Raw genomic sequence first — 15253 nt, 5'->3', positions numbered from 1 at the left:
ACACACACACACACACACACACACACACACACACACACACACACACACACACACACACTCACACTCACTCACACTCCCATTGTCAATTATTATACTTTATCAAACATAAATCATATTTGGAGGCAACATTAACATTTGTCACTGAGTACCTGGCACCGCATACTGATTTGGATCTGTGTGTGTGTGTGTGTGTGTGTGTGTGTGTGTGTGTGTGTGTGTGTGTGCGTGTGTCCGTCCCTGTACAGCCAAGTTTTGTGGTGACCCAGGAACTCCAGTCGGTGGCTTCAGAGAGGGTCGGAGTTTCATCTATCAATCAGAAGTGTCCTTCACCTGTGCTCCGCCCCTCATTCTGGTCGGCACTGCAACCAGACTTTGTGAAAGTGACGGCGCCTGGAGCGGGACGAAGCCGCGCTGTATCGGTAACTTAATTCATTTACCTTCACTTGGCAAACGGTTAAAAGAAGGAGGCTATTAAACAAATCGAAAAAAATGTCATCCAAATATTGTTTGGGAGTTCTTCCTTTGACTCTCTTGGTCATTCGGTTTGCATTGAACCAATAGGAAATCTGATTATGGTATATTATTCTTTTTCTTCTCAGAACATTTAAACCTTGGCTCATACTGGCCGACAGAAACCACTTTTGGGTCGACTCATTCTTCATATTCATGTGATCACTCAATCTCACGCTAGAACTCGTATTGGAAATTACTTTTGGTCTTGGTGCAGCAGGGTTTCATTGGAAATCTTTGACTGCCGAAACCAGAACTATCCGTCTTTTTGATTACCTCAAGCTTTTTTGTAACAACAGTTTTTCATTCAACAAAAGAGAACAAAGTTTGGGAAATGTGAAATGTTGCCCGAATGCAAGTGGTCGCAAAATAACTTTGTCAGAAGATTATAGCTCACAGTCGTTAAACATAATATTTAAATAGTTATTGAGTTGAAAGAACAAGAAAACAGCAGGGTTTTCACTTTTTCCCAAAATCAAGATCGAATAAATTTGACTTGAGGCAATTTGATAGAATATATTCAAATAGCCAATAGGTTATGCTGGCAATTAGCGCCCTCTACTGAATTCCTTCAGAAAGTCTGATGGTCATGACAGTTTGAATATGAAAGGTTCCTCCAATGTTTGAATGAAGGTTCTAATTACCGAACAAAAAGTGACAGCTTTAGTAAACAAGATCACGAATCGGACCGCACAATGAATCACAAAATTACTAAGATTTAGTAGTTAAGAAAGTTCCCCTGTTTTATCCCAGTCAACTTACTCTCTCAACTTATTCAGAGCCCGGTACCGAGGCTTTTAACCTCCACCAAAAATTGATTGAAGATTTTACTGATTACTTTTTAATAGTTCCTGACGTTATCATCAATCATTCATCCTCACACGAGCCGGAGCGCAGCCCGGTATCCTCAGGCAGGGTTGTGTCTCGACCACTTCAAAGTCTGGGTTCAAACTGAAAGGAGGTGATGGTTCCTCCACTCGAGCCCTCAGACTTTAAATTGAGATTTCTCAGGAGATAAATTAAGATTCATCTTCTTTAAAATAAGATATCAAAGTATAATATTAACGAGTTAAGGGTTTCCCATCACTCTACATAGATTTTCTTTGGATTTAGTTTATTTGGTTTGTTGTGAATGTATCTGTGTGTAACCTATGAAGCACATTATTTAGTTAATGCTGGCTCACTGGGGAGCCCGGACCGATGTCTGATCTGATGAGCATCTCAATTAATGACCCATCATTACGGAGCTGTCAGCCACATCTTAGTTTACTCAAGGGTTCGCTGTGAAGAGCGACTGCTGTGGTGTTAAAACTGAAGTTGCATAGACTTACTGGAATAATATAATGATGATAAGTGACTGGAGGCTCTTTCTACAGAATATTGTTATTAAAAAAGCAGCAAGTCACGGAAAAGTCACATTCGCGCTCGTGTTTTTTTGGGGGCGTAGCTTTGGCGAGACGGCCAATTGGAGCGGCTCTTGTTAAAATAAGTATCTTACCAATTAGAATGTCATTGTGGAGGCCATACCTCCACAAAGGTCCAACAGTCCCCTTACATTCAATCAAGCCACACAAAATTGCACAAATTTACAGATATTAGAACCATGAAAATGTCCGATTTTTTTACAACCATGAATTATTAGCTGGGAAATTGGAGAAAAACACCTTTTTCACCTTGTAAAGGAAATGTAACATTTATCCTTGCATCATGGTTTCGTCTTTACGTGATCCTGCTGACAAAGAAATGAACAAACAAAGAATTGAATAGGGTTGAAAATGTAACCTCCTTGGGAAAGGTTTTTTTTCTATATATTCTCAACAATGTGAACGAAGATTCCAACCTTAGCTGAAGCTGCTGATTGTTTTTACATTGAACTGTGGAATGTTGAGTGTTGACTTCGTTTCACTGTTACCCTGGATACACACCGAGATACAGTTATGTCACTATTCACTTGTACAATGGCTGCGTTTCCTTTCCCACTAAAAGCATATCAGTGGCCCGAGGACTACGTTCATACAGATCACAAGCAACGGCAGCGTGCCATCTCACAAAGGACCGTCTCCAACAAACTGCAGACGTTTGTTGTTTTGTTCAGTCTTACCAGGTTCAAGCGAGAGTCGATGGAAGTGTGGCGTGTGTTTTGTAGGGGCGAATCGTGCACAGACACACACAAGAAAAAGTCACGCAAGAGGAACTTATCTCATTTTGCAAATTGCGGTTTATCCACTCACCGAGCGCTTTATTAGCAGCAACGTAGTAAAACTGGGTTCAGCCTCGCTTTGCTCTCGAAACAGCCTCAATTGATTCAACAAGATGAGATTCTGGTGCATGTAGACATGACTGTGTCACGTTGTTCCTGCCGATTTGTCAGCAGCAGATTCATGCAGCCAATCGCCACTTCACCAAGGCTTTCTTATTGGTTCAGATTGGTATGGTAGGCCACTCAAGTACAATTTGAAAGAGGCAAACTGGATCAAATGAGATTCACACAGCAGCAACCCTCAGATAGGCCTTGACAAACAGTGATTGATTGGTATTAAGGGACTCAAAGTGTCCCAAGAAAACGTCCCCCCCCACCCCTTCCACTATCAAACCACCATAACCAGCAGACTGGACTCTTGACACAAGGCAGGTTCAGTTCATGTTAAACATGCTGTTGATGCCAAATTCTGACCCTACCATCTGCGTGCCCCGGCAGAAATCGAGACCCCCTCAGACAAGGCTACGTTCTCCAGTCTTCAACTGTCCACTTCTGGTGAGCCCGTGCCCCCCCGAGGCCTCAGATTTCTGTTTCTGGCTGACAGGAGTGGGACCCGACATGGTCCTCTGCTGTAGTAGAACCATCTGCCTTGAGCTTTGACACGTTGTGCTGTGCGAGAGGCTTTTCTGCTCAGCTCGGTTGTAAATACTGGTTATCTTCGGTACTGGAGCTGTATCTTCCTCGTGCACCACTCTGAATTATCGCCAGAGACTGTTGTTGTGTGAGAAAACCCCCAGAGATCGGCAGCATCGGAACGTAGACCAGCCCATCTGGCACCGGTAGTCAGAAATCACATTTTCCCCAATTCTGATGATTGATGTGAACATTAGCCGAAGCTCCTGACCTGAATCTGCATGATTGGCTAAATTGGACAATTGCATGAAGCCGGTGTACAGGTGTTCCCAATAATGTGGACGTTCAGCGTTATCCAAAATTGGCCACTGAGCTCTGCATTCAGATCTAGGCCGTGGGGATGAGCTCTACTTAGAGCAAAGTTCCGAAAGCTTAAGGGTGGATACCTGTCTGGGTTCCGACCAAAAATTTGAGATGATATTTGGGTTCAGGTCGGGTTCGGTCAAATTGGCTGGGCTTTCCACTGCTTGATTTTATACACTGCTACGTGGGTGTTATCGGGCCAAACCTCCTCCTCAGAGTGTCGGGTTCAGGTCCAGCTCGGTAAATCATCTGTCGGGTTGGTTCCTCCACTCTGTGCCAGCGAGAGAGCAAGTCAAATATTGGATTCAAATATACAACTTTGGTAAACTCTGACCGCAGGCGTCACAAGCTTCAACCAATAGCAACTGCGTTTACGTGGTTGACCCCACTTGGCGGTCATGGCTTTAGTCTTCATAGATGTTACACTTTTTGATGTCGGCGATGAAAATTAGAAACTGCCTCACAAAAGAGAAGCCACCTCGCTGGCAGTGAGTCGGGAGAACGGCATTGAACCGGAGTAAATGGAATGTGTATCAATTACAGGCCACAAACCACACGATTGGTTCCTGCTGCTCACATTCAACAAGCGATGGTGCGTGAATCGCCTTGGTATTCGGGGATGTACGACCTTGCCCTTTGTGTGATGCTTTCCTTCTCTGAATATTTGGAAGAATGTGAAAAACCATGAGTTGAGAGTTTAATCCATTCCTTCGAGAGGAAGGTTGCACAGTAAATCCGTGGCACATTTAGCCAACAGCTCCGAAACATTTTGCATTAGAACAGTTTCGTCTGAAAAAGCCCTCATTAGGGATGTGCAAGAGCTGATGTGTGAGACAACAGCAGCACACACTGTAATTTACAGTGGTTAGCAAAAGGCTGCCAGACACGGGAATCCACCACCAACTTCAAACGAGCCGCCGCTATCTGGGGATTAAGGAGAAAATGAGGAGCGATATTCAGCACACATTACAAAATGGTCCCACTGGGTCAATCCACGGCAATGGGAGTCTGATGCCGAGCAGGTGCTCAGACTTCAGGTGTGGCGATGAATGGTAATAAACCCGAGAGCTTTCGTGATGTGAACGGCCACTTGACTTTTTTGGGGTTCCCTCGCTGCACTCTGTACTTTTTACAGCTGTTGTAAAGTCCGATGGTTCCTGTGAAATAGATGATCCAAAAATAGAAGAGGCACCCCTCTGAAGTCCCACTCCATCGATGTTAAAACTTAATCTGTGGCTTCTGAGGAAGAGGTGGATCTAGCGTGAGCATGTGAAGGGGAAATCTCTCTGTTCTGTAGCGTGATTGTTTTTTTTTTAAAGACTGAGAGGATGAAACACGCACAGACGTGAAGTGACGCACAGCTGCATTGTGTTTTTTTTATTTTCTGGTGTGTGATAGCAATGAAGTTGGAATTTATGGGTGAATGTTCTGCTTTGTGCGCATGTGGGTGTTTTATTAGTGTGTAATTGCTGCTGCATGTTAGTTTGTGATGTGTTTTACTATGTGACGGAAGCAGAATGAGTTCTGAGCCGGAGCAGCCTGCTCTTTAAATAAGACAGACGAGGTGGGAGGGGGTGTGATGGCGGTGGTGGCGGCGGTGGCGGCGGGGGAGAGATACGGTGACATGGGAACATAGAAAGCGAGAGGAAGGGAGCAGTTAGAAAGGGAGGGAGCGAGGGAGAGAGGAGGGCAGTTAGAGACATACAGGAAGAGAGAGGGAGAGGGTTGTCGGTGTGTGTGTGTGGGGGGTGGGGGGGTCAGAGATCTGTCATTTCGGAAGCTGTATTGAATCGAGCTCTGCGTCAGGATGTGCTCCACATGCTGATGACCCTGCCACACTCTCTCTCTCACACACACTCCCAGTCTGACTCGCACTCTCAGAGTTGGCCCGGCTTCGTTTTCCGACAAAGCGCTACTGCCACCTGCTGCCCCGCCGCGGTACATGCCCCGCTGTTACCATGACAACACAGGAGAGGAGAGGAGAGCTACCAGAGGACTTGTGATGCTCCTGTTAATACATATCTCTCTCTTTTGAGAATTTGTGTGCAGTTACTGACGCCCTCGTCCCGTTTTCTTCTGCAGAACCGACCAAAACCAGCTGTGATAACCCGGGGACACCGCGCTACGGCTCCTTAAACCGGACCTATGGTTTCAAGGTAACGTATCTGATCCGATTCACGACCTCTAAGGCAGCCCTGCTTCCCGAGTAGATGAACTAACTAAGACCTTCACTTTAAATCCTAGAACAGAGAGGGGGAAAGACAGAAGGAAAATCTTTGGCTTTTTGACAGTTGGAGCAGACAGGAGAGCAGGGAGATAAAAGCCTCAAAGGTCCTCAGCTGGACACAGATTGGAAAAGTTGTGATTACACGGTCAACATATTGAACCCCGAGGCCACAGGACCCCACATGACTCTCACTTAAACCTCCTCAATCTGAATCTCAATATGATTCCCATGTGCCATGTCGACACTAAAAGAGCTCTAGGTTGCTTTAACCATTCATTTTGTCTCAACTTCCTTTCTTTTTATTCCACTGTTGAAGATGAGGGAACAAAATTTACAAAAATGAAATTTAAGGTTCAGAGCTCGTATTAGGCTTCAGCTCCGACAGGGACAAATCAAGTGAGTGGCCAGTTACCATGTGTCGATTTGTGGTGGTGGTTGTGTGTCATGGCGACAAACCACACAAATTCACTCACAGGAAAACGCTGCTGTTGAAACCTCATACTAGTTTTTTCTTTCGGATACATGTTTGCACATAATGGGGACTGTGGGTGTTAACAAGTTAGCAAATATTTCCTCACACCCTGAGTTAAGAGGGAGAATGATTACAGCAGCAACAATGATTACAATTGCTCTTGATTACCATATTAGCATCGTCTTTAAAGAAAACCCTGAGAAGAGCCAGTTTGATTGAGATAATGATCATCAGTGTCTATAACACTAAGTCCCAAATATTGTTCATTTTTGATTTTTAACAATTTAGGTTACATGTGTTTGCAGCTTCCACACGTCTGCCTCTGTATCTCTTGCAAGGCCAAAGCTTAAAAAAAAGAGGAACAGACATATTATGTCCATTGGAATAATCATTTTGCTAAAGGTTAGCACTGTCAGCTCACAGCAATAAGGGTGCTGGTCTGAATCTCAGTTTGGATGTGGTCTTCTTTGCTAGCATCTTTCATGTTTCCTCCCACAGTCCAAAGACTTGCAGACTGTGGTTACTGTAGGTTGATTGGAGAGTCTAAGGTGTCTGTAGGTGTGAATGACTAATGGTGTTAATGGTATTAATGGTGTTAATGGTCAGTCCTGTGATGTGCCATCGATCTGGGTGTGCCCCTCCTCTCGCCCAATGGCAGCTGGGATTGGCCAGAGTCCCCTTATGACCCTCAAAAAAGGATAACTGAATGGATTTGTATTTCTAAATTTGGTATTTGTTAGTATAACATTATTCCTCTATAGCAATAACTGCCCCCAAACAAATAAATGACCTTTGTAGTTACTCAGACTCTTTCTCTCCCCCCCTGTACAGGTGGGCAGTGTGGTGTCCTTCCTGTGCCAGCCAGGTCATTTGATTCAGGGCTCCTCCTCCAGAACCTGCCACCCTGATCTGACATGGAGCGGGACACAACCCGAGTGCATACGTAAGAAACAAAAATCCTTTCAACTCATCGCCCATCAATCCTGACTGCCTGTCCCCGTTAATCTGAATGAATCCCCCTTGTCCGCCCTGCAGCCCACGCCTGTAAGCAGCCAGAGAGCCTGCTCCATGTGGACGTGGTGGGAATGGATCTGCCTGGTTTTGGCTACACCCTGGTGTACAGCTGTCAGCATGGCTTCTTCCTGGCGGGGGGCTCCGAGCACAGAGTCTGCAAGAACGACGGCACTTGGACCGGGAAGATGCCTTTATGTCGAGGTACATCACTCGCTTCCATGTTTTCGAACGTGATAAGCTTAGTCCACAGCATTTGATTAATGCTGGTACTGAACAGATAGGAGTGTTGAGCTTGTGTTGCTCAAGGACACTTTGTCAGCACACACACACTGAGGCAGACGTGCCATCTGGAGTGTGGGGTTAGTTTGTGGTGGGGTGGTGGTGAGTCTGGCAGCACTCATTAAAAAAATAAATAAAAGATAAGAAACATCCCATGGTGTTTTGTCCCTTCACTAGATTGGTCCGCCAGGTCCAAACAGGTGAGTTTGTGAATTCACCACATCTCATGAGGATAGTATTAACCCTCAACTACAACTTAATAGAGTGTATTTAAATAGCTGCACAAAAATGTGCCTGATTTTATTCCATCAAGATTTATGAATTATTCCCTGGGAAATATGTGAATAGTCAATTAATGCCTTAATACAATTACATTTCTGGATCTGCCTCTTTGTCCGGATTCATCCCAAAGTATAATTGGGTTCTTTCTTGGCTTATATATACCTTCCACCAATGGAAACATTACCTTCCCTTGCAGAGGTAATGATAAAAACACAATGAGCTGACAGTGAAAGACTGATTATGTTGATCTTAAACTGACTTACTTGAGGAAAAGCTACTCCTTAGAAAGGTCACTGTATCGCACCACAATGTCAACTGAGGAGCTCTTCTGGAGTCTTTTAGTCACAGAATCTCTCGTTAAATAATATAATTGTTTACATTTCTACGTTTCCTTGCTCTTTTTATGGACTTCTCATCCTTGTTGGCTCAAACATTGAGACTGAAAGTGCACTTCTGGCCCTCGGAAACTCAAGACAATTTAGTCCCAGTAAGGTTTAGTAGCTCTTCTGCTGCCTTCGATTGTATCACAGAAAATCTCATCAATGCTTAAGCACAAAGCAAGGTCTTCTTTCCAGAGAATGCACTGTATTTGCCAATTTTCGCACAATTTGCTCCTTAAAAAAACATCAACCTTGTGCTCAATTAACTTTATTCATCACCAAAGGTTAACAGGTGAAAGTTGTGAGGCCTCCTTTGTGTAAAGGAGAAAAGCGGTGAGATTCAGTTTTGAAAAGTATTTCACGAGGCTGTCACACCTTCTCCCTGAAGTAGCCCTCAAAATTGGAGCACTCAGGTCCACTTTGAAAGTCTAGGACAAACAGCCTCTCCCTCGCTTGCCTTTACTTGTTGGGAACAATGGCTGCATCTTGAGCTAGCGCGTGTGACCATTTTCAGAATGGTCACACGCACGGTGGGAATCCTTGATGCATTGCTCTGCCGACAAAGACACATTAAGGGGGTCTATTGTGGGGTTTTTTTGCAGCCGATTTTCAACTTACATCTTTCTCTTTTTTGTATGTCTGTAATAGTAACACTGCATTCCAATAATGTGATCGTATAAATGGCACCCTCCCCTGGATAAAGCTGGTTTCTTTAGACATTAGCTGATTATCAGTGCATGTATGAAAATAACCTTAGTGGATTGGACATGAACTTAATTAAGAAGTCAAAGTCAAATAAATGCTCTAAAGAATTGGCATTTTAGCAAGTTCTTCTCACATTGATGTTGTTCAAGTGTTCATTTTTCCAGTAAGTTCTCTTTTAATTAGTTATTTCACTTTGAAAACGTCAACTGACAACTGAGACTGGCTTGCCATTGGTCAGGAGCGTATTTCAGCAACACCTCCCCATTGTGGCTCAACACATTAGTACAGCTCAGACTGCAAAATAGCAGCACTGAATATGTTTTAGCCTGGGCATGTGTCGTCCATGTTTGTATACAGTATATGTGAAAACCACATTGTTTTAATCTTTCTGTTATATTGTTTCCCTGCTGCTTTGCTCCTGTGTTTTAATCGAAGACAATCTGTCCTTCTCTGCTTCTGTTGTGTAGCTGGAGAGAAGAAGAAACCTGTGAAACCAGTGACGGGGACTCCCAGCCCCAAACTAAACGGTCGGTTCTGATGCAGATCTACTTTCTCTTTTCTCTTTTGGGCCTGATTTGTTTTGTAGTTCAATGAACTCAGCTCCTTCCCACTCTGTACTGCTCTGCATCCACTGTGTCGTTCCTCTGGTGTCCTTGTTGGTTTTATTGTACCGCTTTGCAGCACAGTTCTAAATAATGAATTTTTCCTCATTGCCCATCGAAAGGTGAATGAAACTACTGTGAAGTTCTGTTCCTCTGTCCGCTGTGCTTTAATTTAAGCTCTGTAGTTTTCCAGCTCTGCTCTTTCTGATTCAGTTGTTGTTCAATAACTCTTTGCCTCTCATTACACATTAAAGACTTCCTGTAGGGAACAAATGAGCAGGTTCCTGTAACTATCGAATCAGGAGGCGTCCTCTAAATCTGCTGAAACTCCAAATTCTCCTCAGCTGCACGTTAAATCTCTTACTGCTCCTGTCTGTTTACATATTCAATGTACTTAATTCCCACCAGGCGCATTGGAAACCACTGTCTTTTGTTTCTTTATGGCTCTAATTTAATTGAACTCAACTGCATGACATTTAAAATCTCACTGATGACTAATCTTACTGAGCCCAAAGGCAGACAACAAGAACCAAGGCAGTTGATTTTCCGTATATGCACGTATATGAGTTTTGTCTATGGTTTTTTTTCAGATAAAAAAAAAGAAAGATTAAAACATAATTTAGAAAAAGACATTTGACTCTAATCTCATATCTCTTCCTTTTCTTTCTCTTCTCTTTTATCTCCGGCAGTTCCCGACGACGTCTTTGCTCCTAACTACGTATGGAAAGGCTCCTACAATTACCGTGGGAGGAAGCAGCCCATGACACTGAGCATCACCAGCTTCAACTCCACGACCGGGAGGGTCAACGTCACCCTCAGCAACGGCAACATGGAGCTGCTCCTCTCAGGCATGACACGTTATGGCTAATTATACTCCACATACAGTGTCGCGTATACGGTGTGACCTGGCAACGACAGGACATGGTTATGCTGCAGTACGACATGATGCTGCATCGACTCACTGCAAAACAACACTAAACAAACAACAAGACATTCAGGGTAAAAATGGAACTCCCCGCGATAAACACCTTGAATCCATTGTGCTGCTTTCCAGTGATTGATTATTGGTGATTGTATTTCACTGGCTTCCTCGCTCTGCCACTTTCTTTTACTGTTATTGCTCCGAAAGAAAACTCAAACACACACAGACTTATTCACACAAAGACCTCCCAGGGTCGTACAACAAAGTCAGCAGGGGGTTGAGACCCTATTAAAAGACAAATCCTTTTGAAACTATAGTTGGTTCATGCAGGAGCACAGAACACAAACACCATATTGCATAACCACGCAGCTATTAGACCCCTAGCATCCATCTTCAGGCTTAAAGGAGCAACTTTAGATCAATAACGTCTACAGCTGCGCTCACACAGGCACCAGAAGGACCGAGCCCAGTTTTAGAAAACCTAAAAGCTTTTCTACACAAAGCACTGTGCTTAAAGGAGGAGTTCAATATTCAGGGAAAAACATAAAACTTGCTTTCTTTCAAAGAGTAAAATGTGATGATGACATTGCACCTGTGTAAGTGCATGAGGTTGAAGCCGGAGTGTTCAGCCTAGTGCAGCGTAAATATTGGAGGCATGAGAAAAAGGGTTTTCTGGCAAAAAATACTGGTTCCAACACCTCTAAAAAAGTGCCTTAGTCTTTGTTAGCTCGCCGTGTCCGTCCTTGCTCTCAGCAGCACGCACCAGAAATAACAGAAATTCCCCTGGCGTGCAGCTGTGTTATGGCTGGTCGTTCACCTACAGTATCCTCTAGAGATGCCCAGATAGCTTCTGGAGGAAAACGGCAGAGACTGTTTGTAAAGATTAAGAACTATTCATAGTCGGTGCATGCAATGACCGATCCATCAAGTATATATCGCATAATCACGAGGAAATAAAAAGTCTTTATCTTGGTCACGTGACTTTTTCAAGTTCAAGTTAGGTCATGGTTTAGTCCTCTTGAGATTCGCAGGATATTCCAGGCAGAACCAACGAAGTTTAGAGCAGAAAAGAATAAAAAGGTATTGAACTAACCAGCTTACTTTGGTACCTACTTGCTTGTAATGCATTGCCGTATCTCAAGAAGTGAAGTTACTCACTCTCATGTTCATCTACTTTATAATACCAAAGACCCCAGCCTGCATAGTTTCCTTTGTCTTACTGTGGTTTAGTATCTCAGGTACTTTCATACCTTGTGTTTGTGTAGCAACATACAGACAGTGAAAGTGTAACACGTGTTTTATAGCTGGTGGAGAAAAGCTTTGTGCTTTATACTTTCCTCTTCTTGCGCAGCAGCTACTCTGTCTGATTTTGATGATGATCTCCTCCAGCTTATTGCTGACATATCTCCAGAGATGTCAGCTAATTGGAGCCAGCGTTAACACCTCTGTGGATGAACTCAAATCATTCATTGGTATTAAGCTAATCACGGGGATGGGGGGACTTCGGTCAATGAATGATGATTGGGCAGAAGGCACACGTTATCCCAGGACAGCCGATGTGGTGCCAATAAAAAAGTTGAAATGTCTCTCAAGGTTCATTTGCTTTAAAGATAATGAGACATCAGACCTGGCCCACGACTCTGCAAAGTCACAGCAGAGCCACTAAGGAGGATGTGGCTGGAAATTGAAAGCAGGAACACGTTCTCAGGAAATGAGACGGCGGTCCCGCACGGAAAAACAAAGCCTGGGTCTCTCTCACAACATGTTTCAAATGAAGCGGGCAACTGGGGAGAGGTGACAACTTTGTTTGAGTAGGTGTTAAAGTGTTGGATGGGGGTCGGTGCCGCACACGGACCTGTCAGTGGACTGGTTACAGCTTGGTGGTCAAATGTCAAGTTCAAAGGGACAGATCAATACCAACCCACTCTCGGCCACTCTAATGACTCACAGTCACAGAGTGCGTCCACAAGGTATTAACTACCAGTCACACCATCCCCCCCCCCCCCCCCCTACACACACACACACACACAAGTTGGCTGGGGGGGGGGGGACATAATGACTCATGAGATAGGGAGCGGCACACAGAGGTTAAATATCCTGGGATTTCCCACCAGTCAGGTTGAAGCGAAGAAGCCTCTTGGATGAGAGGTGATAAATGTGCTCATGTTCTCCTGAAGATACAATGACCTGGATGATAACACTATGACATCACTCCCATTCCAATCTGGTGAACCCAACACATCGAAAATACCTGCGAGGAATTACATATCATCTGGCACAAATTTGAACAAGGTTGGACTCAAGGATGAACTAATTGGAATTTGGTGTTCAAAGGTTTCACGCATAGCTCAGTAATTGGTACACTCACTATGACAGAATTTGACAAATTCACTATTACATAGCTTTCTACATAAAACAACTCTCTTTTCATTATTCAATGCCATAATATGACAATGCTATAGACCTGCAGCCCCTCTGCACAGATGGACAGATGACCATCTCCCTTTAGGAATGTTTGTTTAAAAAGTTTATGAAACAGCTTTTAAAAAATCCATAAATAACATCTGGATATGTTTAACGGAGGTGCATACTGTTTTAACTCAAATTTTTTCGAAAAACATTGTACATTTAAACATTACTGCAGTTTTTTCTACTGATACATGTTTCTCTTCTCTCTTTGTTATTTTCACCTGGACATGATTTCTAAATTTGGTTGATTAAAAGCACATCCCACTGAATCTACTGATCTGTAACAAACTAAGGTGATATTCTGAGTTATATCATGAACCTTATGTTCCTTGTATCCTGCAGGAGTGTATAAGGCTTCTGAGGCCAGGCTGTTACTGCTGATGTACCAGGTGAACTATGCGAACCAGGGAAACCAGCAGAAGGACTCAGCCATCACTCCAGCCAAGATCATTGATGACTCCTGGACCATGGATGGATTTGTAAGTTTTGACGGAACAATAAACAGAACAGAACCCAATGACATCTGGTTTCTCATTCCTTCGTCCTCTCTTCTTTTCCTCTGCAGGTCTCAGCAGAGCCTGACGGTTCCAGTTATGTATTCCAGGGTTTCATTCAGGGAAAAGACTACGGACAGTTTGGACTGCAAAGACTAGGTAACTGTCTTGTACTGTAACAGAGACAGTGACCAGGGAGCAACAATGACTTTATCATTTGGACTGAATAAGCCCTGCAGTGGGTTCATTCTTATCAAGAACAAAAAGCTGCTCTTCAGACCTAAAGTCGTGGCTAAACTCCTTAAGCATGTGTCTAAAGATGTTTAAACTCCAATCTTGCATCCCTGCCCTAGAAGTCATATCCTGCACAGTTCTTCTAAAACTCTACTAATATAAAGTGAGTCTATTACAGCAACATTCAATATAATGATGATGTATTTTCCTTGTATGTCACAGGTCTGAATATGTCGGAGAGTCAGAACTCGCCTCCCCCCCAGCTTGGTACCAACAGCAGTTCGGTGGCTATCGCGATCCTGGTGCCTTTCTTCGCTCTGATCTTCACTGGCTTCGGCTTCTATCTCTACAAACAAAGGTACGATCTGATAAACCCCAAAAAGTAAAAAAAGGCTCAGTTGACATTTGCCTGATTCGTGAACAGCCCCCGTCTCATTGGCTTGTTTGTGCTAAGAGTGAAGTCGTTGTCTGTTGCAAACTGTGCCGTGAAACACTTCTGTTTAGGAGGTGGCAAATTGGATTTTTCCAGAGATATGTTTAAAGAACAGTTGACTGGTGTTCGCTTTGTTAACAGATGCAAATGGCGTCTCCTCTGCCGCTAATATGTCACGTTCGCTGGAGAGAATTAGATTTGGGTTTCGCTGATTGGAATCTCACTGGGCTTCCTAAAAAGCACAACGACTCTTTCTAATCCTTCTATAAGCTTGTTTACTACGCTCACACTCCCCAGCCTGCATTCACTATTGTCCCATCGCCTTGCCGTTGTTATTATTAACATTAATAGACAATTAGAACGGCTTCATCAACTTGAACGGTGTATTTATTTTTGCATTTCTTTTCGCAGAACCACACCAAAAACACAGTACACCGGCTGCTCAGTCCACGAAAACAACAACGGCCAGGCTGCCTTCGAGAACCCCATGTACAACACCAACGCCAAGGCCGTGGAGGGCAAGGCCGTCAGATTTGATCCGAATCTAAACACCGTCTGCACCATGGTCTGAGGATTGACTATCCTCATTTGAACTGAATGACTCAGATATCTAATGGGACCACAATCGGTTCAAGGCTGCGGAGAGGGAGGGGGGAGAAGCCCATCGCTTCTTCTCATAACACGGTCTACACAATGATTCCAAAAAGACCTTCAGTCCCAGTTTTGGCACCTTAACGCCCCGAGCCGAGGGGAAACTGTCCACCTGAAACCAAAACTCAGCGCCGGTTCCTCGCCATTCCTCACCAAACAAGTTTTGAGTCCCCAGATTGAAATGTCCGCTGCCTTTGACAGATGCAACACAGCCAGTGTGAACTCACAGTGAGATGTGATGTCGAACCCACCGGAGGATTAGACCACCGTCACCCCAGGACTCTGCAGTTCATGGATAGTGTATCACTCGATTCTGCACAGTCTTTATAGTTTGAGCTCTCATTCGCAGGAAGTAATGACGAAGCCACGACAAACCAGTCGAT

At 44.0% G+C, this 15253-nt stretch overlaps 1 protein-coding gene across 1 annotated transcript in view; it reads left to right on the top strand.

Annotated features, from left to right (window-relative positions):
- The window catches only part of LOC128461649 (CUB and sushi domain-containing protein 3-like), a 307734-nt gene extending 292906 nt beyond the window's left edge, over window positions 1-14828 (top strand). Inside the window, 10 exon segments of the mRNA XM_053446673.1 lie at window positions 246-419; window positions 5789-5862; window positions 7237-7348; window positions 7441-7620; window positions 9533-9592; window positions 10357-10515; window positions 13401-13537; window positions 13624-13711; window positions 14009-14144; window positions 14631-14828. Of these exon segments, the coding sequence (XP_053302648.1) occupies window positions 246-419; window positions 5789-5862; window positions 7237-7348; window positions 7441-7620; window positions 9533-9592; window positions 10357-10515; window positions 13401-13537; window positions 13624-13711; window positions 14009-14144; window positions 14631-14790 (1280 nt within the window). The 3' untranslated portion in view covers window positions 14791-14828.
- Window positions 14829-15253: the final 425 nt, after the last annotated feature.

This window comes from Pleuronectes platessa, chromosome 18, assembly GCF_947347685.1.
Source record: "Pleuronectes platessa chromosome 18, fPlePla1.1, whole genome shotgun sequence".
In the NCBI taxonomy this organism is placed as follows: domain Eukaryota; kingdom Metazoa; phylum Chordata; class Actinopteri; order Pleuronectiformes; family Pleuronectidae; genus Pleuronectes; species Pleuronectes platessa.
This window is presented reverse-complemented; position numbering and strand designations above follow the sequence as displayed.